This window comes from Chlorocebus sabaeus, chromosome 19 (genome assembly GCF_047675955.1).
Source record: "Chlorocebus sabaeus isolate Y175 chromosome 19, mChlSab1.0.hap1, whole genome shotgun sequence".
NCBI classification, from domain to species: domain Eukaryota; kingdom Metazoa; phylum Chordata; class Mammalia; order Primates; family Cercopithecidae; genus Chlorocebus; species Chlorocebus sabaeus.
In genome coordinates, this window is record NC_132922.1 from 30,614,445 (window position 1) to 30,636,786 (window position 22,342).

Genomic DNA, 22,342 nt, shown 5'->3' on the forward strand with positions numbered 1-22,342 from the left:
GAAACTAATACACTATTTCTATAGATCTGCCTATTCTCTGGGCATTTTATAAAAACGCAGCATGTCATCCTTTGTGGCTGCTTCACTTCATTCACGTAATGTTTTTAAGCTTCATCCATGTGGTAGCATGTATCAGCCCTTCATTCCTTCATGTGGCCACATGATACCCACTGTATGGCTATTCTACATTCTGTTTATCCATTCATCTGCTGGTAGACATTTGGGTTGTTTCCACTTTTAGCTATTTACGATGTTATAATAATGCTATAAATGTTTGTGTATATGTTTTTGTGTGGACATGCTTTCTTTTCTCTTGGGTATATACCTAGGAGTGAAACTTCTGGGTCGTATGGTTAACTCTACATTCAATTTTTTTAGGAACTGTCATACTGTTTTTCACAGCAGCTGTACCATTTCACATTCTCTCTAGCAATGTATGAGAATTCCAATTTCTCCGCCAGGCACGGTGGCTCACCCCTGTAGTCCCAGCACTTTGAGGAGGCCAAGATGGGTAGACTACCTGAGGTTAGGAGTTCGAGACCAGCATGGCCAACAGGATGAGACCCTGTCTCTACTAAAAACACAAAAATTAGCTGGGCCTTGGCTGGGCGTGGCAGCTCACACCTGTAATCCCAGCACTTTGGAGGCTTACGTGGGTGGATCATGAAGTCAAGAGATCAAGATCATTCTGGCCAATACGGTGAATCCCCATCTCTACATCTAACAAAAGTTAGCTGGGCATAGTGGCGCGTGCCTGTAGTCCCAGCTACTCGGGAGGCTGAGGCAGGGGAATTGCTTGAACCTCGGAGGCGGAGGTTGCGGTGAGCCGAGATTGCGCCACTGCACTCCAGTCTGGTGACAGAGTGAGACTCCGTTGCAAAAAAAAAAAAAAAAAAAAAATTAGCCGAGTGTGGTGGTGTGTGCCTATAGTCCCAGCTACTCAGGAGACTGGGGCAGGAAAATCACTGGAAGTCGGGAGGCAGAGGCTGTAGTGAGACAAGATTGTGCCACTGCACTCTAGCCTGGGTGACAGAGCAAGACTCCGTCTCAAAAAGAAAGAAAATTCCATTTTCTCTACATCTTTGCCAACACTTACCATTGTTGTGTCTTAAATCACAGTCATTATAATGGAAATGAAGTGGCACCTAATTGTGGCTTTTATTTGCAATCCACTAATGACTAGTGACGTGGAGCCTCTTTTCACGTGGTTATTGGCCATTTGTATCTCTTCTTTGGAGATACATTTATTCAAGTACTTTGCCTATTTTGTAGTTGCTTTTTTTTTTTCTTTTTTGGTGTTGCTGAGTTGTAGGAGTTCTTTATGTATTCTGGATATTAAACCCTTACCTGACATGTGATTTGCAAATATTTTCTCCCATTCCATTGGTTGTTTTTCCCTCTTTCGACAGTGTCCTATGATGTACAGGTTTTTAATTCTGATGAAGTCAAATTTACCTATGTTTTTTGTAGCTTGTGCTTTTTTGGCATATCTAAGAAACCACTGCCTAATCCAAGGTCATGAAGATGTATGCCTCTGCTTTCTTCTAAGATATTTACAGTTTTAGCTTGTAAATTTAGGTTTTTGACCCATTTGGGGTTAATTTTTTCCAAAGTTTTTTAGAGACAGAGTCTCACTCTGTCACCCAGGCTGCAGCATGTTGGTACAATCACAGCTTACTATAATCTCAAACTCCTGGGCTCAAGTGACCCTCCAGCCTCAGCCTGTCGATTAGGCAGGACTACAGGCACGTGCCACCATCCCTGACTGGTGTTTTTTATTTTAAGTTTTGTATAGGGTGTGAAGTTGGGGCTCAACCTCAGTATTTTGTATGTAGTTACCCAGTTGTCCTAGCAACTACTGTGGTTTATGTATTTAAAAATTTTATTTTTGTTCGGGCGTGGTGGCTCACACTTGTAATTCCACCACTTTGAGGGGCCGAGGTGGGCGAATCACGAGGTCAGGAGTTCAAGATCATCCTGGCCAACATGGTTAAACCACGTCTCTACTAAAAATACAAAAAATTAGCCGGGTGTAGTGGCAGGTGCCTAATCCCAGCTACTCGGGAGGCTGAAGCAGGAGAATCACTTGAACCCAGGAGGTGGAGGTTGCAGTGAGCTGAGATTGTGCCACTGCACTCCAGCCAGGATGACAGAGTGAGACTCCATCTCGGGAAAAAAAAAAAAAAAAATTTATATATAAAATGTTTTTGATGACCATAAAATGAATAATAGAACAAATGTCAGTGGATCCCTTATCCAGCTTAAATTTAAAAATAAAAAAGGAGGCATACAAGCTTGCTCTCCCCTCATCATTCCTTTGACTTGCCCCACACAGGTAAACTGGGGGAGATGTCACAAGAATTAGATGGTATTCATAAAGTACTTAGCTCTCAGTGCCTTAATATATGCATAATATGGCTACTGAAAACCAAACCATTATAATTTAAAACAGGGTTTATGAACAAGTAGGTTTACTAAGTATGGTGCAGGAGTCTTGATGGTCACACATTTAGATAGAGTGGAGCAAAGGAGCACTGCCTACCGGTAGAGATGACACTCGACCCTCATTCTGAACCAGCTGCATGCAGCACAACTCACGTCTTTCCAGCACATATCAATAATTAATACATCAACTGTTCGATTTTTTTTCTTTTCTTTTTTGAGATGGAATCTCACTCTGCGCCTAGGTTGGAATGCAGTGGTGCAATCTCAGTTAACTGCAACCTCTGTCTCCTGGGTTCAAGCCTCTGCCTCCCAAATAGCTAGGAGTACAGGCGTGTGACACCACACCTGGCTAATTTTTGTAATTTTTATATTTTTAGTAGAGACAGGGTTTCACCATGTTGGCCAGGCTGGTCTCAAACTCCTGACCTCAAGTGATCTGCCCACCTCAGCCTCCTGAAACTGCACCCAGCCACATCTTTTAATGTACAAACCATGCTTTTCTCAGCTCTAAGACTAAGCACTGAATGCTGGGGCCAGTAATTGTCCTTGATGAATAGGTATAGCAGAAGACGTATTCATATTTGATGAAAAGCCTGATCCTAGGCTTGTGAGGTCCCTCGGAAAGGCTGAAGCAGCCAGGCGCAGTGGTTCATGTCTATAATCCCAGCACTCTGGGAGGCTGAGGAGGGAGAATTGCTTGAGGACAGGAGTTCAAGATCAGCCTGGACAACACAGTGAGACCCTGTCTCTACAAAAAACATTTTAAATATAGTCAATATTTGAATCATATGTTTTATGGAAAAAAAAAAAAGTTTTAAAAAAATTAGCCAGCCATAGTGGTGCATACCTCCCAGCTACTCGGGAGGCTGGGTAGAGCACTTGAACCCAGAAGTTTGAGGCTTCAGTGAGCTATGATCACACCACTGTACTCCAGCCTGCGCAACAGAGCAATACCTTGACTCAAACAAAACAAAACAAAGCAAAACAAAAAGAAAGCTGAAGGTAGGAAAGTATCTTCATTAATCAGAGGCATGTTGGCATCTTTGTTCTCTCTTGCTCTCCTGGGGAACACAGTTGGGCCTATCTTTTTGCCCCTTGATTCTAGCTGTTTTGTTGTTCACTTAGACCCTCCTCTCTGATGAATTCCAAGGTGGCTTCCCAGTTCTGATGCTCCCTCAGCCTCCCTAGTCCCTGAGTTTCACCTTAGCTCCTCAGTCAGGGTTGAGCTCTGTACTAGTCATTTCTAAACTACAAACCAGAGACATGTACTACTCTTCTTTTCTTTTTCTTTTTTTTGAGATGGAGTCTCACTCTGTTGCCCAGGCTGGAGTGCAGTGGCATGCTCTCGGCTCACTGCAACCTTCACCTCCTGGGTTCAAGCAATTCTCCTGCCTCAATCTCCTGAGTAGCTGGGATTACAGGCATACCACCACCACGCCTGGCTAATTTTTGTATTTTTAGTAGAGATAGGATTTCACCATATTGGCCAGGATGGTCTCGATCTCCTGACCTCCTGATCCACCCGCCTCGGCGTCCCAAAGTGCTGGAATTACAGGTATGAGCCACTGCATCCCAGCCAACACGTACTACTTTTCCATAGTACTCTGTTAAGTGGAAAATAGGTGATAGGAGTTTAATTTTTAACAGGCAAAGTAAGCAAATGCCCAGAAATACATCCAGTTCCAATAAATATATGTCCGCACTGCTCCTGTAGTGCTGATACAGAGGTGCCAGGACCCTGATTGTCTCCTCATTCAATGGGTGCCAAATCTTCTTGAACTTTCCTTCAGGAGGCTGGCTGGAATGTTTGGAGATGCCATTATCACTATCACCTACCACCCCTAGGCATAGCTATTTTTGTATCCCTCAGTCTCCCTTAGACAGAGAGTAGTCCCACCCATAAAAATTAAAGTGTTAAGGAATTAAAGTGGGTGTTTGGGTGTCTTTTGCTTGACAGATGGGAGTCAGTAAGAGATGTGGCTAAGAGTGTGGGCTCTGACATTAGCCAAATGACATCCTGAGCAAAACAATTAGCATCCGCATGCCTTAGTTTCCTTGCCTGTAAACAGGAAAGAGTGGCACTGTAACCGAGTAAGGATCAAATGAATTCACACGCATGAAGCATGCAGAACAGGGCCTTCTAGGCAGACATCACTGTAGAATGCACAAATGGGGCCTGGCTGTGAGACCTGGAGCCAGGCAATGACAGGATAAGGAGGGCTTTAACTTGGGGTGCGGACACTCACACTGAAGGTATGAGCTCACTCCAGACAATTTGGTGAATTCCTTTAGACAAGTACACACAAGGCTTTCCTTGCTCTGGGGTATACGCTAGGTAGCCTGAGGTGCCCATTAGTGCCTGGTTTTCTTTGGGATGGGCACCTCTGGACTCGGAAGCCTGCCAGGACTGCAATGGAGAGTAATCCTCCTCCTCCATGAGCCACAACCTCTCAGACCCTCTTGGGGTCTGGAAACACAGAGAAACTACTTCTCCTATCCTATTCCCTGCTCAGGGGTCCCACCTTTTACATTCCTTCACAACTGTTCCAACAGGGTCTCAGGCAGCAAGGGCAGGTAACAAGTGTGCCTGGGCTGCCATCTGACCTGGAGAGTCCTATCACAGTCCACCTGCTGAGATGGTCCTCACAATACTAGCTGGCATTGCCTCCATGAGGAGCTTCAGCAGTAAGTAAAAAGATGGCCACCAGACAATATCCAAGTAAGATGTCTGTCCCTGTAAAAACGATGTAGGAAATTTCCAACAGTTCTTACATGTATTTGTCTTCCAATTAATCAGAGCTTCTTCCTGGAGTTTGGGATTTAGAAATGGCCTGATAAAAGGAAATGGACTAAAATCATTATGGCACAGTGTGCAGGCTACAGTTAATTCAGGGGCCAACGCAGAGAGAGCTGTCATAGGAAGGGGCAGTTGTTCTGCTGGACGCCTCTTTTGGGAAGGAAGGATTAATCCTAAGGTGCTGAGCATGTCTCTGTGGTAGCTAGTCTCCACGGTGCTCCCAAAATAATTAATGGCCTGCCTATAGGCTGCCATTCTCATCAAAAGGTAGAGGTAATTTACCCTCCCCTGAACCTGCACTGGCCTTGGGACTTACTGTTTCCAAGTGATGTTCTAGGAGTTGTGAGGACTGGCAGCTTCCACTTCTTCCTTCTCTTGCAAGCCAGCTGCCATGCTAAAAGGAAGTCCAGCTATGCTACTAAAGATACCACGTGGGGGCCATGTAAGGAAAACTGATGTGCAGACTGAATGAAGCCTTTATTGCCCTGTCAGCATGGCTGGGCTGCAGATGGAAAGCGGTCACGTGAAAACTCACAAGTGAGGCCGGGTGCGGTGGCTCACACCTGTAATCCCAGCACTTTGGGAGGTCGAGAGGGGTGGATCACCTGAGGTCAGGAGTTCGAGACCATCCTGGCCAACATGGTGAAACCCCGTCTCTACTAAAAATGCAGAAATTAGCTGGGCGTGGCAGTGTGTGCCTGTAATCCCAGCTAGAGAGGCTGAGGCAGAATAGCTCAAACCCGGGAGGTGGAGGTTGCAGTGAGCCGGGATCGTGTCACTGCACTCCAGCCTGGCGACAGAGCCGTTATAAATCTGAGATAGCCCTTACAAAAATTCATTTAATTATAAGAAAATACAAACTGGCCAGGCACGGTGGCTCACACCTATAATTCCAGCACTTTGGGAGGCAGAGGCAGGTGGATTGCCTGAGGTCAGGAGTTCAAGACCAGCCTGACCAACATGGTGAAACCTATCTCTACTAAAAATACAAAAATCAGCTGGACATGGTGGCAGAAGAATCACTTGAACCCGGGAGGCGGAGGTTGCAGTGAGCTGAGATTGTGCCACTGCACTCCAGCCTGGGTGACAGAGTGAGACTCCATCTCAAAAAAAAAAAAAAAAGAAAAGAAAAAAGAAAAGAAAAGAAAAAAGAGAAAAAAGAAAAAGAATATACAAACTAACAAAAACAATTAAAAATTGTCAATTTTTTTTTAAGACAGAGTTTCACTCTTGTTGCCTAGGCTGGAGTGCACTGGCGCGATCTCGGCTCATACCAACCTCCGCCTTCCGGGTTCAAGCAATTCTCCTGCCTCAGGCTCCTGAGTAGTTGGGATTACAGGCATGTGCCACCATGCCCGGCTAATTTTGTAGTTTTAGTAGAGACGGGGGTTTCTCCATGTTGGCCTGGCCGGTCTTGAACTCTCGACCTCAGGTGATCTGCCCACCTAGGCCTCCCAAAGTGCTGGAATTACAGGCATGAGCCACCGTGCTCGGCCAAAAATTGTTAATTTAAAAAAAACAATAAAAAGAGTCAGCCGGGCGTTGTGGCTCAAGCCTATAATCCCAACACTTTGGGAGGCCGAGGGGGGTGGATTACCTGAGGTCAGGAGTTTGAGACCAGCCTGGGCAACATGGTGAAACCTTGTCTCTACTAAAAATACATAAATTAGCCGGGCATGGTGGCACACGCCTGTAATCCCAGCTATTCAGGAGGCTAAGACAGGAGAATTGCTTCAGCCCAGGAGACGGCGGCTACAGTGAGCCAAGATCGTGCCACGGCACTCCAGCCTGGCCAATAGAGCGAGACTGTCTCAAAAAAAATAAAAATAAAAGTAAAAAAATAAATACAAATCCCCCCATATATTTGCAAATTATATATCTAATAACAGACTTATATCCAAATGCATAAAGAACTATTACAACCCAACAATAAAAAGACTAACAACCCAGTTTAAAAATGAACAGAGGATCTGAATAGATATTACTCCAAAGAAAATATACAAATGGCCCAAAAGCACATGAAAAAGATGCTCAGCATCATTAGTCACTAGGCAAATGCAAATCAAAACAATGAGACACCACTTCACACCCATTACACAATGGCTACAATTAAAATAGATAACGAGTACTGGAGAGGATGAGGAGAAACTGAAACCTCATTTAAGTTGCTGGTGAGAATTTAAAATAGTGCAGTTGCTTTGGGAAATCTGGTATTTCCTCAAAAGGTCAAATACAGCGGTACGATATGACCCAGCAACTCTACCCCTAGGTATATACCCAAGAGAAATGAAAACACAGCCCACACAAAAATTTATACATGAACTATTGTTCTGCTTATTCATAATAACCAAAAAGTAGAAACTATGTAAATGTCCACTAACTAATGAATGACTATAAAATATGCGATATGGCCATCCAGAAAAGGAATATTTGACAATAAAAAGGAACAAAGTTGACCAGGTGCGGTGCGGTGGCTCACGCCTGTAATCCCAGCACTTTTGGAGGTCAAGGCAGGTGGATCACCTGAGGTCAGGAGTTCGAAACCAGCCTGGTCAACATAGCCCTAGACCATGGCAAAACCCCATCTCTACTAAAAACACAAAAACTAGCCAGGCATGGTGGTAGCACACACCTGTAATCCCAGCTACTAAGGAGGCTGAGGCAGAAGAACTGCTTGAACCCAGTGGGTGGAGGTTGCAGTGAGCCAAGATTGTGCCACTGCACTCCAGCCTGGGTGACAGAGTGAGATTCCACCTAAAAAAAAAAAAAGAGGAGGCCAGGCGCAGTGGCTCATGCCTGTAATCCCAGCACTTTGGGAGGCCGAGGCAGGCAGATCACGAGGTCAGGAGATCGAGACCATCCTGGCTAACAAGGTGAAACCCCGTCTCTATTAAAAATACAAAAAATTAGCCGGGTGTGGTGGCGGGCCCCTGTAGTCCCAGCTACTCGGAAGGCTGAGGCAGGAGAATGGTGTGAACCCGGGAAGCGGAGCTTGCAGTGAGCGGAGATTGCACCACTGTACTCCAGCCTGGGGGACAGAGCAAGACTCTGTCTCAAAAAAAAAAAAAAGAGGAATAAAGTATATAGCAAACATGGTTCATGGACCTTGAACCTTGAAAATATTATGCTAAGTGAAATAAGCCATCTGCAAAATGAAAACATATATTGTACAAGGACGGGTGCGGTGGCTCACGCCTGTAATCCCTGCACTTTGGGAGGCTGAGGCAGGTGGATCACCCGAGGTCAGGAGTTTGACCAGCCTGGCCAACATGATGAAATCCGGTCTCTACTAAAAATACAAAAAATTAGTCGGGCGTGGTGGTGGGCGCCTGTAATACCAGCTACTTGGGAGTCTGAGGCGGAGGAATCGCTTGAACCTGGTAGGCAGAGGTTGCAGTGCGCTGAGATTGTGCCACTGCACTCCAACCTGGGCAACAAGAGGAAAATTCTGTCTCAAAAAAACAAAAAACAAAAAATTTATATATTGTACAATTGTATATTATATATGGAAAATTCCGAATAGGCAAATCTATAGCAGTAGAAAGTATAAGTGGTAGCTGAGGGTTGAAGAAAAGGGAGTGTGACTGCTATCAGGTATAAAGTTTCTTTAAACAATGTTGAAGGCTGAGCATGGTGGCTCACACTTGTAATCCCAGCACTTAGGGAGGCCAAGGCAGGAGGATAGCTTGAGATCAGGAGTTCAAGACCAGCCTGGTCAACATAGTGGGACCCTGTCTCCACAAAAAAATAAAAAACTTAGCCGGGTGTGGTGGTACACGCCTGTAGTCCCAGCTACTCAGAAGACTAAAAAAGGAGGATCACTTAAGCCTGGGATGTTGAGGCTGCAGTGGGCTGAGATCACGCCACTACACTCCAGCCTGGGTACAGAGTGAGACCCTGTCTCAAAAAAAAAAAAAATTCTAAAATTAGGCCAGGCTTGGTGGCTCGCACCTGTGACCCCAGCACTTTGGGAGGCCTAGGCAAGAGGATGGCATATGGCCAGCAGTTTGAAACCACCCTGAGCAACATAGTGAAGCTAGCTGCATCTCTTTTTATTTATTACTGAATGTTTCAAAATTAGATTTTGGTGATGGCTGCACAACTCTGTGAATATCCCAAAGACCACTGAAATGTAAAATTTAAAGTGTGAATCGTATAAAGCTCTTAAAGAAAAAGAAAAGGTTTATCAAACAGATCCCTAGTACAGAGCCCACTCTACCCCCACCTCAGTTCCTGTGCTCTTGCAGCTCTGCCTTGCACACACACATGCACACAAGTGCATATGTGTCTTGTTCATTTCTAGTAAAATGGTTCTGTCCCAGGGACAGATGAAAGGAGGTGGTCACATAAAGCCCTCAATGTGGTGCCCCACCCAGGGAGAGAGTCCACGTGTAGTGGAAATCCTTCTTCTCCACTCCACCTGTGACGAGTTCTAGATAAGCATCACCTTCTTCACTTAGCAAAAAGGGACAGGAATGATTCTGGGCGCATGCCTCAGGGCCCTGTAGGGCTTAGGTAAGGACCCCTAGGAGGGGCTGAGGACAAACCAGGTTCTTGCTCATGGCACTGATCCCTTCCACAGGAGCAGCTAGGGGCCTGAGCAAGCTTCCAGTAGGATTCACGGGGGCTGACAACAGATGGAAGGTGCCGGCAGTGAGGTCTGGGGCTAGAGGCTGGGCCTGCATCCCAAATGCCCTCCTTGTACCATGGACACACAGGAGGACCCAGACTGCTGCAGGCAAAGCCAACGGTGCCTGTGATCAATCAATGAGTAACCACCCCACCCTTACACCCTAGGACACCCAACAGAGAGGTTCCAGAGTCTGTGACACTCTCCTCTCCAAGGCTCTCTGCCAGAGGGGCTCCACTCACTAGGGCCTTACCCGGGTCTTGGCCTTCAGGAACACATGGCTCTCCATATCCTTGCTGGATTTACTGTGTGCCACGCCAGCTTTCCTCATGGCATCCTCACTGAAACACAAAAGGAGAAGAGACGTTTGCACACACCAGTGAGTTCACCACTGTGGGGCCCTGGTCAACAGGCTCTGCACAAGCAGCTGCCCCTGGTGACAAGGTGCTATCAGACCCAGCACACCAGCCTGGCTGAGGTCCAGGAGACGAATATAGGAAGGGGCACTCAATAGAGAGCAACAACAGGCCACTGAGTGAGGGAGAGAGCGAGCAGGGTGATCAGAAAAAAGGGACAGGAAAGGTGGTCACCATGAAGCAAAGAGAGAGCCCTGGCATGAGGGGGCAGGGGGCTAGCCCCTAGGGATGGCTCACAACCAGTTCAGGATCAACGACTACTGGGTGGCCAGCTGGCCTCTATTTCCTGCTCTCTGAGTGGCCTGCGTTCCCCACGAACTCTGCCAGATGGTGTAGCACCCTGGTTCCAGATTTGATTCCTCCTATAAAATGAAGGGGACACATGAAGTCATCTCTCAATTCCTCCCAAGGCAAGGGTCTGTCCCCATGTGGGACAATGCAGGTCCTATATGTGGGATCAAAGAGACAAGCTTCTAGCTTAACTTCTAGCTAGTGACAAGAGGAGAAAAAACACATAAATGTGAAAAGTATCTTTAAAAACCGATATACCAACAATTTTGTACCAAGATAGAATCCTATGAAGGGTTTTTCATCACACTGCTGCTCCACGGGGATAAAAAGTCATGTACGTCAGTTAAGCTGGACCCCCCCTTGAATACAGCACATGCTGCCCCACCCCACCCCCCACCTCCCACATGGAAAGACAAAAACAAGTGTGCATCTGTTAGAAAGGCCTGGACTGTGGCTACCAGGGGCGGGCGGCTCTGGTCTGCTCATGGCCTGCCTTCTTCCCAGTGGGATGGGTCTCTTCCTTGCCTGGCCTCCCACCCTGGGTTTGCTGATAAAGAAACAAGTGGCCAGGTGCAGTGCCTCACGACTGTAATTCCAACACTTTGGGAGGCCAAGGCAGGAGAATCGTCTGAGGTCAAGAGTTCAAGACCAGCCTGACCAACATGGTGAAACCCCATCTCTATTAAAAATACAAAATTAGCCGGGTGTGGTGGTGCATGCCTGTAATCCCAGCTACGAAGGAGGCTGAGGCAGGAGAATTGCTTAAACCCAGGAGGTGGAGGTTGCAGTGAGCCGAGATTGCGCCGTTGCACTCCAGCCTGGGTGACAGAGTGAGAAAAAAAAAGAAAAAAAGAAACAGGTTGGGTGCGGTGGCTCACGCCTGTAATCCCAGCACTTTGGGAGGCCAAGGCGGGTGGATCACAAGGTCAGGAGATTGCGACCATTCTGGCTAACATGGTGAAACCCCGTCTCTACTAAAAATACAAAAAATTAGCTGGGCATGGTAGCAGGCACCTGTAGTCCCAGCTACTTGGGAGGCTGAGGCAGGAGAATGGCGTGAACCCGGGAGGCAGGGCTTGCGGTGAGCAGAGATCGCACCACCGCACTCCAGTCTAGGAGACAGTGCGAGACTCCATCTCAAAAAAAAAAAAAAAGAAGCAAGCATGTCAGGGCTCTGGGGCCTTGCCTCTGAGTGAATTGAATAGGCCCAGTCCAGCCCATGCTAGAAAGCATTCCGACCACCCCAAACAGCAACCAGCTAACCTCAGGAAACTGAAGGAATGTACACACGGGGCTGCAGCAATACGACTGTGATTCTTAAAGACATCACAGAAAGGAGGTTTAATGCTCAGAGGTGCACACATCTGTCTTAACGTAAAAAGAAAAACAAAATGACATTGACCTATCACCCTGCTAGATTCAAAAAGCATTCTTGGGCCAGGTACAGTGGCTCAGGTCTGTAATCCCAGCACTTTGGAAGGCCAAGGCAGGTGGATCACCTGAGGTCAGGAGTTTGAGACCAGTCTAACATTACGAAACCCTGTTTCTACTAAAAATACAAAAATTAGTCTGGCATGGTGGCAGGCACCTGTGGTCCCAGCTACTCGGGAGGCTGAGGCAGGAGAATTGCTTGAACCTGGGAGGCAGAGGTTGCAGTGAGCTAAGACGGCACCACTGCACTCTAGCCTGGGCAACAGAATGAGACTCCTGCACTCCTGGAGTTCCTGCCTCCCTGTCTGCTTCCTGAAGCCTGAATTGAGGCAAGGAGGCAGCAAGGGGTTCCTGCTCACAAGGCATCCAGGGGTGGAACAGAGAAGTAAGGGGAAAAGTCACCAGAGTCACAAAAGATGAGAGAGTTAACAATTCAGGAGGATAATGACAACCAGCTCACGCACGGTGCTGGGTAAGAGTTCTGGGTCAGAGTTCTGGGGAAGCGAGGTATGGGTGGGCTGGGAGGACCCTGTGCACATGCTCTCAGGTTGGCGCAGGGCTGGCTCTCCACACCCAGAGGCTGAGATGACAGCTGCTAGGCCCCAAGAGGTCAGTGAACATTTCTGATAGAAGTGGCTGCACAGGCCTGTTTCCTGAAGGTTGTCTCACCTGTGCCCCTCAAGGCAGGTATGCCCTTCAAGAGCATACCTGTTCTTCCCACCTTCCTTTTTTCTTTTTCTTTTGTTTTTTGAGACAAGGTCTCGCTCTGTCACAGGTTCAGCGCAGTGGTGCAAACACAGCTCACTGCAGCTTCAAACTCCTGGGCTCAAGTATCCTTCCACCAAAGCCTCCCAGATAGCTGGGACTACAGGCATGTGTCACTATGCCTGGCTAATTTTTTTTATTTTTTACTTTTTTGGTAGAGACAGGGTCTTCCTTTGTTGCTCAGGCCGGTCTCAAACTCCTGGCCTTAAGTGATCCTCCACCTTGGCCTCCCAAAGCACTGGAACCAATAGGGAGACCCAGGGGAGAGCAGTAGAAACAGCAGGGGAGCACTTGCAGGCCAAGCGGGACAGCCTGGAGGCTGGTTCTGTGAGGAGTGGGGAGGCTGTCGGTGGCGGATGTGACCAGGAGTCAGAGATAGAGAAGGTGCAGAAGAATCTGGGAAGTGACAACCAGTTACACGGATGGGCCCTGTGCCCACCAACAGCGATCAGAGAGCAAAGCCAGGCTTGATACAAAAGCAGTCCTTTTGAGCTGCTACTGGCCATTTTTGAGAGTGTCAGCAGACTGGCAGGCCCCAGACAGACACTGTCTTGGTGCAGCAGAGACACCTGGCACAGTCAGAGAGACAGGATCTAGAAACACAGCTTAGTGCAATAGCTTTGAGGTGATAGGATGACCAGGTTGAAGAAATGTGCTTGGTAAGCTGAAGGCAAGGTGGCACCATACACCAGGGGATGTGCTGGTGGATGAGCCCGTCCTGTCCTGGGTAACGTCACAGATGATGTGGACACTGTGAGCACCAACTGTCAGCTACTCAGAGCCTGAGGAGCATGGACCAAGCTGGAGGCCGGAAACAGGCAAGTCCTGACAGGCCAAACTGAGCTGGGATAAATGTCCACTTCTGCATGAGCTTCAGGGGGTCAGAGTGGGGCCGAGGAGCAAGGTGCTCCTCCAGCAAGGCCAGGGCTCCAAACAGCAGCACTGTGCAATGTCACTCCCACATCTTCTCCACAGCATCCACCCATGGAGGCCCAGCAGGTTTGGTGGCCAGTTACAGACCCTATGCGGTTTGCAGTTTTGTCAACTGTATTTTTAAAAACGTCTTTGCTCCTGTTTCTAGTTTGAAGATCATGTGCCACAAAAGAGATAAAGTGAAAAAGAACCCAGGAACTCTGCAGCTAATCCCCCACACTTCCCCGCTGATGCCTGCCCTTTCCTCTCCAGCTGGCCTGGCGCTTTTCAGAGGCATCCCCTACCTGGGCATTGACTCCATGAGGGCACCCATTTCATACTCATGCTGAGGTCAAGTCCCCTTCCTTCCTCCCTTAGACCTAACACGCCTGCTGCGGGAGGCTGCAGGCAGGACCCAGGCCCACCTTCAGAACAGGACTGGCTGCTCCCAAAGCCCCCTTCTGATCTCCCTAAGCTGGGCTCTGCCGCCATCCCCAGCATGCCTTCCTGAGCAGCCAGACCCGAATGGCTACTCCTCAGTCTCTGTCTCCTGAAAACAAAACCCTTCAAGCCACTGTCACGAAATGAAAGGAAACTATCACACAAGGAGACAGCCCCAAACATGGAGCAAGGAGCACAGCCTCAGACAAAGAAGAGAGAACCAACCTGTCACGGTGAGCTCTGCCCCGACACAAGCAAGCCCGGAAGACGAGGGCCCGTCCAGCCAGATGAGGGCAGGGAGCAGACTGGTGTCAGCTCACAAGGGAAGACCCTCGATGACTGTCCTGCCACAGTCCTGTCCAACATAAGCAACAGGTTCGAAAACAGTACAGGCCTATGAGGCGGCCGCCGAAGAACCCAAGGCTGCCTGGGTGGTGTTCGCACTAGCTGACGAAGGGGGCAGGGAGCCACTCCCTGTTTGCGACCAGCCAGACCTCTGAACACAAGGGTTGTTACCTGCTCAGAGCACACAGTCCCTTGCTGTGAACTGGGCTCCCATGCTCTGCCTTGGGCCATGGTCTAGCTGGTTGCCATAGCTATGTCTGTGCACTCAGTCAGGGTTCAACTGGTATCTAGCTTAGACAGAAGCCTCCCAGGGGACGGATTCATCATTACAGGCCTTTGGAGCTCCCCCACCAGGGGGTATGAGGATGTCCTACTGTCCAGAACTGTCCCCAGAACATGGTGTGTCTTAATGGCACTGCCTGACCCTGCCTGAGCTCTTGGTGTCTTGATCTCCCAGCACCAAGTGCACATCCCAGAAACTTGGGAACCCCCTTCACTTTCTGACTGCCGCCTTTAATTCTCCAAAGTTCCAATCTTTGCCCCAACTCCTACTGCACCTGTGGCAATTCCTCCCAAAGGGCCTCTGTCTCCCGTTCCCATTCCTATCCCCACGGCCTCACCAGCTCCCCAGGTCACATGACTGCCAGTGAGCAACTGCCACTGAGTGTGGGAAGCAACCCAAGCCCCTGCTTGCCTTGAGCCTCGCTCCTCACCAGCAGGGCAGGCAGCCTGTCCAGAAGCCCACCGAGGAACCTACTCCTGCACCTGCCCCACACACTCTCCCCAGGGCCCCGGGGACGATGACCTACTGTCTGGCACATTAACTGACTATCCCACCCTGCTCCCACCCAGGCACCCCTGCTGTCAGCTGCACAGAAACCCTGTAGCCACCTCACCCATGTCTGTGGAACTTCCTGGAGGAATCTCTGGTTCCCGTGTGCCAGTCCCACTATACCAAGAACACCCTGAGAGCAGAGACAACGGCATCCACTTTTGTGTGCAGCAGGCAGTCATCACTGCCAGGCAAAATAACTGGCTCTTTTTAATACAAGGAGTGGTACTGTCATGCATTTTGATGGGACACAACGTGCAGAACGGAGAATCAGTGTGGCAGCCATGGGGGAAACCAGGCCTCAAACAAGCACGTCCTGGCAGTGGAGGACAGGGTGCCTGGGGGAAGGTGTGTGCTGGGGCAGGCAGCTGGGCCTGGCAGGAAGCAGAGGAGGAGGGGCCTGGGCTCAAATTCCAACCTAGCCACTCACCAGCTCTCCGTCTTGGGAGAGGCACTCCCTCCCCCAAAGCGTGGCCTCTTCATAAAGGAGGGCTCTGAGAGGCTGTGGCCAGGATGAAGGTGCACAGAGAGGACCAGGCAGTGAGGACAGGCCCAGTGTTGGCCGGGTCTGCAGGGCTTCTGCCCAGCATGGGCCTGTTGTTCCTCACCTCCTTCCTATTCCAAATTGGGAAACTCTGTCAACAAGAGCCCAGTCCCAGTCCTTGTAATCTGAATAAGATAAAGCAAAAAACTGGCAAACTGAGCATCCTAGGGAAGGAGCACAGGGCATCAAGCTCAAAGCTTGCTAAGGCCAGCAAGGCCTGAGGTAAGCTGCCCCAGTCTGCCCTCAACCCATCTGGGAGCGCCTCCCTGTCCTTCCTTTGCACAGACAGTGGGGACAGTGCCGACCTCACAGGTGGCCCTGAGGATGACAGTAGTTAATATTATAAGGCACTGGACATACAGGAAGTGCTAGGTATGCATTAAAGAAATAAGTCAGGCAACAACCTGCCCAAATGTGCAACAGGACAGCATCCCAAAACACCTCCGCCATGTGTTGAGGTTATTGTCACCCCCTCCCTAGCAGACAATGGACCAATGAGCATGTGCAGCTCCCTCAGGCAGAGCCACCCTCCCACTGGAGCTCTGAGTCACCTGCAGTGTACCCTGAGGCCAGCCCCACAGCCCACAGGAAGGACACTCACACAGACATGTTGATGAGGCATGAACTGGCCTCCCCACCCCAACTCCCGCTCTGCTCTGCTCCGCTCCACGCCCTGACTCTTCCCTCCACACCCACCCTGGTTCCCACCAAGGACCCTCTCCCCTCTGAATGAGGCCTCTCCCCTGACCCCACCCTCTTTACCACTGCTCCCCCTGCCACACTGCCAGGCCCCCTTCCCTGGTCTAACTACTTTCCCATTGCTGAATGCGGGCATGAATTCCCAGGACGGCCAGCTTCTCTGTCCTCCTGCTAGTGTCTAAAGCAGGAAGGTGCTTTCCTCCCTGGGGCAGAGACTCACCCTCCTGACCTCAGGGGGACAGGATGATTCCTCCTAGCCATTTATGGGACAGATTTATGTTCTGCTCCAAGGAAACTTCTGTGAGTTTCTTCTATTTTTGAGAAACACAACACCTATCAATCAAGTGAACTCTCATAGGGCAGAATAAATTTTTGGCAGCTCCACTTCACCCCACCCAAGAAGCCTCCTGGTAAATTGCTGCCTGTGTGTGCAGTCTGCTTGCCCACCTGGGACAGGAGCCCACAGCTTGTACGTGGGACCCTTACCCTATGTGTTGAAAACCTAAATCACAGAGGACCAAAAGACAACAGAAGGAGAGTTAGACAGTATCAGGATGATGGTTTCCTAAGCATGTCACCAGAAGCAGACATCATAAAGGAAAAAAGATTTTCCCATATTAAAAAAAAGATTGGGGCTAGGTGTGGTGGTTCACACCTGTAATCCCAGCAATCTGGGAGGCAGAGGAAGGTGGATCACTTGAGGTCAGGAGTTCGAGACCAGCCTGGCCAACACGGTGAAACCTGTCTCTACTAAAAATACAAAAATTAGCTGAGCACGGTGGCTCACGCCTGTAATCCCAGCACTTTGGGAGCCAAGGCGGGTGGATCACCTGTGGTCAGGAGTTCAAGACCAGACTGGCCAACGTGGTGAAACGCCATCTCTACTAAAAATACAAAAAATTAGCCGGGCATGGTGCCTGCAATCCCAGCTACTTGGAAGGCTGAGGTAGGAGAATGGCTTGAACCCGGGAGACGGAGGTTGCAGTGAGCCGAGATCCTGCCACTGCACTCCAGCCTGGGCAACAAGAGTGAAACTCGGTCTCAAAAATAAAAAATAAAAATACAAAAATTAGCCACGCATGGTGGTGTGCGCTATAATCCCAGTTACTTGGGAGGCTGAGGCAGGAGAATCGCTTGAACCCGGGAGATAAGGGTTGCAGTGAGCCAAGATCAAGCCATTGCACTCCAGCCTGGGCAACAAGAGTAAAACTCTATCTCATATATATAAAAATTAGCTGGGCATGGTGGTGTGTGGCTGTAATCCCAGTTACTTAGGAAGCTGAGGCAAGATAATTGCTTGAACCAGGGAGGTGGAGGCTGCAGTAAGCCGAGATAGCACCACTGCACTCCAGTCTGGGTAACAGAGTGAGACTGTCTCTAAATAAATAAATAACAAATATGAACCTCCAAGTTGAAATGAGGGACCATATCTGCACATTTAATTCCCTTCCATCCTAAAACCACGGGAAAAAAAAAAAAGAAGAATGGAAATGGTCGCCTCAACAGCCTTTTAGAAGCTGGAAAGCTGATGGCCCAGTGGTAATGTACACAGTAAGAGGACCAAGAAACCAGAGTCCTAAGTAACACTGAGGAGGGGGAGAGCCCTAGGTCTTTGCCAGGTTGTGGCCAGGCTGCAACACGTGCTCTGGGACAGAGGGTTAAAGCTGTCCCTGTATCCCCCACATTCCACATTCATACTGTGGGTAGCTGCTCCCACACCAGGTGACCACAGGAGGTATACTCTTTGGAAAAGCATGAAACAGATAGTCACTGGATGAGGGGGCCAACCACCCAGTTGAAAAGGCACAGGTAGGACACTGAGAGAGGTGGACTGCGTGGTCATCCGTGCTCTGGTCTGAGTGACTAGATTGATGCACACTAACTGCCGAGACCCACTGGCCCATCAGCCTCCTCCATCCCAGTGAGCAGCAGGCTGGCAGCCAGGCCTTCACCCATAGCCCGGTGTCTGTTAGACCATGCTCTAGGGCAGGGTCTCCAATCCCTGGGCCACAGACCAGTGCAGGTCTGTGGGCTGTTAGAAACCAGGTCTCACAGCAGTAGGTGAGCAAGCATTACCGTCTGAGGTCCGCCTCCTGTCAGATCAGCGGTGGCATCGGATTCTCATAGGAGCACAAACCCCACTATGAACTGTGCATGTGAGGGATCCAGGTCGCACACTCCTTATGAGAGTCTAATGCCTGATGATCTGAGGTGGAACAATTTCATCCTAAAACCATCCTCATCTGCCAGTCTGTAGAAAAACTGTCTTCTGTGAAACCGGTCCTTGGTGCCAAAAATGTTGGGGACCATTGTTCTGGAGGAAGGACTCAGAATTTGCAGCCAGATGAGCCTTCAATGAAGTTCCCAGTCAACAAGCTTCACATGCTGGAAGAGACTCCTAGGCTTTGGAGGGCCCCTCTCAGAGTAAGCAACCAGCCAAGGGCAGCCAACTGTCATTAACATGGCCAATAAAGACCCCAAAAGAAAAGAGTAATTTAAGGTAACAGAAATTCAGCAAGAAGGAAATGTAGAATTTATTAGGCCAGGTGCAGTGGTTCACACCTGTAATCTCAGTACTTTCAGAGGCTGAGACGAGAGGATCACTTGAGGTCAGGAGTTTGATTTTGTTGCTTTTTTTTTTTTTTTTTGAGACAGAGACCCGCTCTGTTGCCCAGGCTGGAGTACAGTGGCATGATCTTGGCTCACTGCAACCTCCACCTCCCAGGTTCAAGTGATTCTTCTGCCTCAGCCTCCCAAGTAGCTGGGACTACAGGCGCGTGTCACCATGCCCAGCTAATTTTTGTATTTTTAGTAGAGATGGGGTTTCACCATATTGACCAGGCTGGTTTCGAACTCTTGACCTTGTGATCCGCCTGCCTTGGCCTCCCAAAGTGCTGGGATTACGGGCGTGAGCCACCACATCCGGCTGAGGTCAGGAGTTTGAGACCAGCCTGGGCAACATCACAAGATCCCATCTCTACAAAAAATAAAAATACTTGCCAGGAGTGGTGGTGCATGCCTATAGTCCCAGCTACTTGGGAGGCTGAGGTGGGAGGATCACTTGAGCCCAGGAGTTCGAGGCCACAGTGAGCCATGAACATATCACTGCATTCCAGCCTGGGCAATAAAGTGAAAATTTACCAAAAAAACAGAATTTATTATAATACATATAAATATTATACTACATTGTATCCATTTAACAGGAACGGGTGCTATAAAAAGGGAAAAGTCAGACTATGAAAAAGGAAAAAAAGGAGTTCTTGGAAATAAAAGCATGTTAGCAGTGAAAGGTCAAAGACAAAATTGTGGAAATCACTTAGAGAGCAGAGCTAAAAGAAAAAGAGATAGAAAACAGGAGATAAAAGATAAAATTAGAGGCCCAAAGAGTGAACATTAAACACTCCAGCAGAGGAAGTGTAGGGAGTGAGATTCCCCTGAAATGACTCAAGGGAACTTCCCGAGTAGAGCAGGACTTGAGTTTGGGGATCAAGGCAAGTCACTGTGAGGCTCAGAGCCAGCACCTCAGGAGAAAGACAAGGCCAGCACAAAAGCAGCACAGTGGAACGTCATTTTAAATCCCCCAGTTAGCATGTCCCACCAGGGGGCCTAGATGCACCCAAACTGGCATGGTCTCCAGAAAGTTAATTCCCAGGAGTCCCTTCTCAGGAAACTAGCAGAATGAGGGAATAAATCACAAAGGATGAGACACGGGATATAGGAAACAAGGGACCCAACAAAGGAGGACAACAGTCCTAGTCTGGACAGACAAACAACAGACAAGCACGCTGAGGGCTGTCACACCATGCCTGCGGCCACTGCCTAGAGGGTTCCAGAAGGGAGGTCCAAGAGGGTCACCGCCCACCTCCTTTGGGAGGCCAAAGTGGGTGGATCACTTGAGACCACAGGTTTGAACTGAAACTGACAGACAGCCCACTAGCACTAAGCCTGAAGATAACTGTACTGAGAGGCAACCGGAAAATAAAGGAAGAATAGAAATAGATACACGGAAAACTGGGCAAACAGTGTTCAAAAGGCAATTCTTTCCTAGGAAAAAAGTTAACAAGCAATTGCAGTACACCACTATGCTCAGCTTTGAATATCATTTGTGTAGGCAGAAAACATAAACATTCATTACTGATTTATGCAGAAAGTAAAACACTGGAAGAATGAGGGAGGAGAAGCAGAGATAATGGCGATGGAAGGGAGCTACAGAGCAAGCCAACAGATAAATGTAAAATGCCAAGTTGCAAGAGCGGCACGCGCCTATTACCTAGAATCAGAGGTATATGCCGGAAGAAAGCTCAGATGTAAAGGCAGTTGCTACCTCTGGGGAGAACTGGCAGCGTTGGAACCACGGTAGTTTCTTGTCTTTTTACAGTTTATGTGATATATTATGTTGATAAAATTTAAAGTAATTAAAAATTAAATGAGGCTGAGAGTGGTGGCTCATGCTTGAGCCCAGGAGTTCAAGACAGGCCTGGGCAATATAGTGAAACCCCATCTCTACAAAAAAATACAACAACTTAGCCAGTTATAGTGGTGCATGCCTGTAGTCCCAGCAGCTTGGGGGCTGAGGTGGGAGGATTTCTTGAGCCCAGGAGGCGGAGGCTGCAGCAAGCCGAGATCGTGTCACTACACTACAGCCTGGGTAAAAGGGTAAGACCCTGTCTCAAAAAAAAAAAAAATTTTTTTAATAAAATTAAATGACAAAATGCACATAAAGAGTGTCATAGAGAAATACTCAGCAAACAATAGCTATTAAGAAGGGTCATGTGGCCGGGTGCAGTGGCTCACACCTGTAATCCCAACATTTTGGGAAGCTGAGATGGGTGGATCACCTGAGGTGGGGAGTTTGAGACCAGCCTGAACAACATGGAGAAAACCCGTTTCTACTGAAAATACAAAATTAGCCAGGTGTGGTGGCACATGCCTGTAAACTCAGCTACTCATTTGGCTGAGGCAGGAGAATCGCTTGAACCCGGGAGGCAGAGGTTGCAGTGAGCCGAGATCGCGCCACTGCACTCCAGCCTGGGTGACAGAGCTAGACTCCATCTCAAAACAAAAAAACAAAAAACCTGCCACATATTCCTTCTGCAAGTGGTCCCACAGTCAGCGCATGGATGGAGTTGGAAGGGACCTCCAAGTGAGTGAGGCCAATGGCACAGGCAAAGCAGTTCCTCCCACCCCCACCAATCTGAGAGGTGCCTTCTGGCTGCAGCTCAAATGCCTCACCACACTCCCAGCCAGAAAAGCCCCTTCCCTGTCCTCCACCAGTGCAGGGCTTGTTCTCATCTAGCCTTCTGACCTTCACGAGGTCTCTAGACAGCTATAGGGTGGCATCCCACACTGTCCCTAGACTTCTTCCAATCCTGCAGCCAATTTACTGCCCCACCGCCCAGGTGGTTTCATCTCTAAGGCAGGAAATGATGAGATACCGATTGTTTAGTCATCAATGTACCCAAAGCAAACACACGGCCTCTCCACCTCTCAGGTAGCTGAGAGCACATTTGTCAAACTGTATCCCAAACAGACTGCAACTTTTCCTTTACTGGAACTTCTACATTCTGGTTCTTTTGCTTTTTAAAGAAACATAAAAGTGTTTTTTAACAAGATAAAAATATATACTTCAGAATTTAACTCTCCACCCACATGTAGGAATGGATATTTTGGTCTTGCAGAAAGAAAATCTCGAATCATACCAATACAGGAGACTTCAAACACTGTACACTCCTCTGGACTGCTTGATGACACTTTCTTGCCTCTATTCTCAAGATCTCTCAACTCCCAGTAAACG

At 48.6% G+C, this 22,342-nt stretch overlaps 1 protein-coding gene across 8 annotated transcripts in view; it reads right to left on the reverse strand.

The window, feature by feature from the left end:
• MED15 (mediator complex subunit 15) overlaps window positions 1-22,342 on the reverse strand; it is an 84,706-nt gene that overhangs the window by 45,147 nt on the left and 17,217 nt on the right. For all 8 annotated transcript variants that reach the window (XM_037994760.2, XM_073006986.1, XM_073006985.1 and 5 more), the window contains exon 2: window positions 10,126-10,213. In XM_037994760.2, the coding sequence (XP_037850688.1) occupies window positions 10,126-10,203 (78 nt within the window). In that variant the 5' untranslated portion in view covers window positions 10,204-10,213. The remainder of the gene's footprint in view (window positions 1-10,125; window positions 10,214-22,342) is intronic.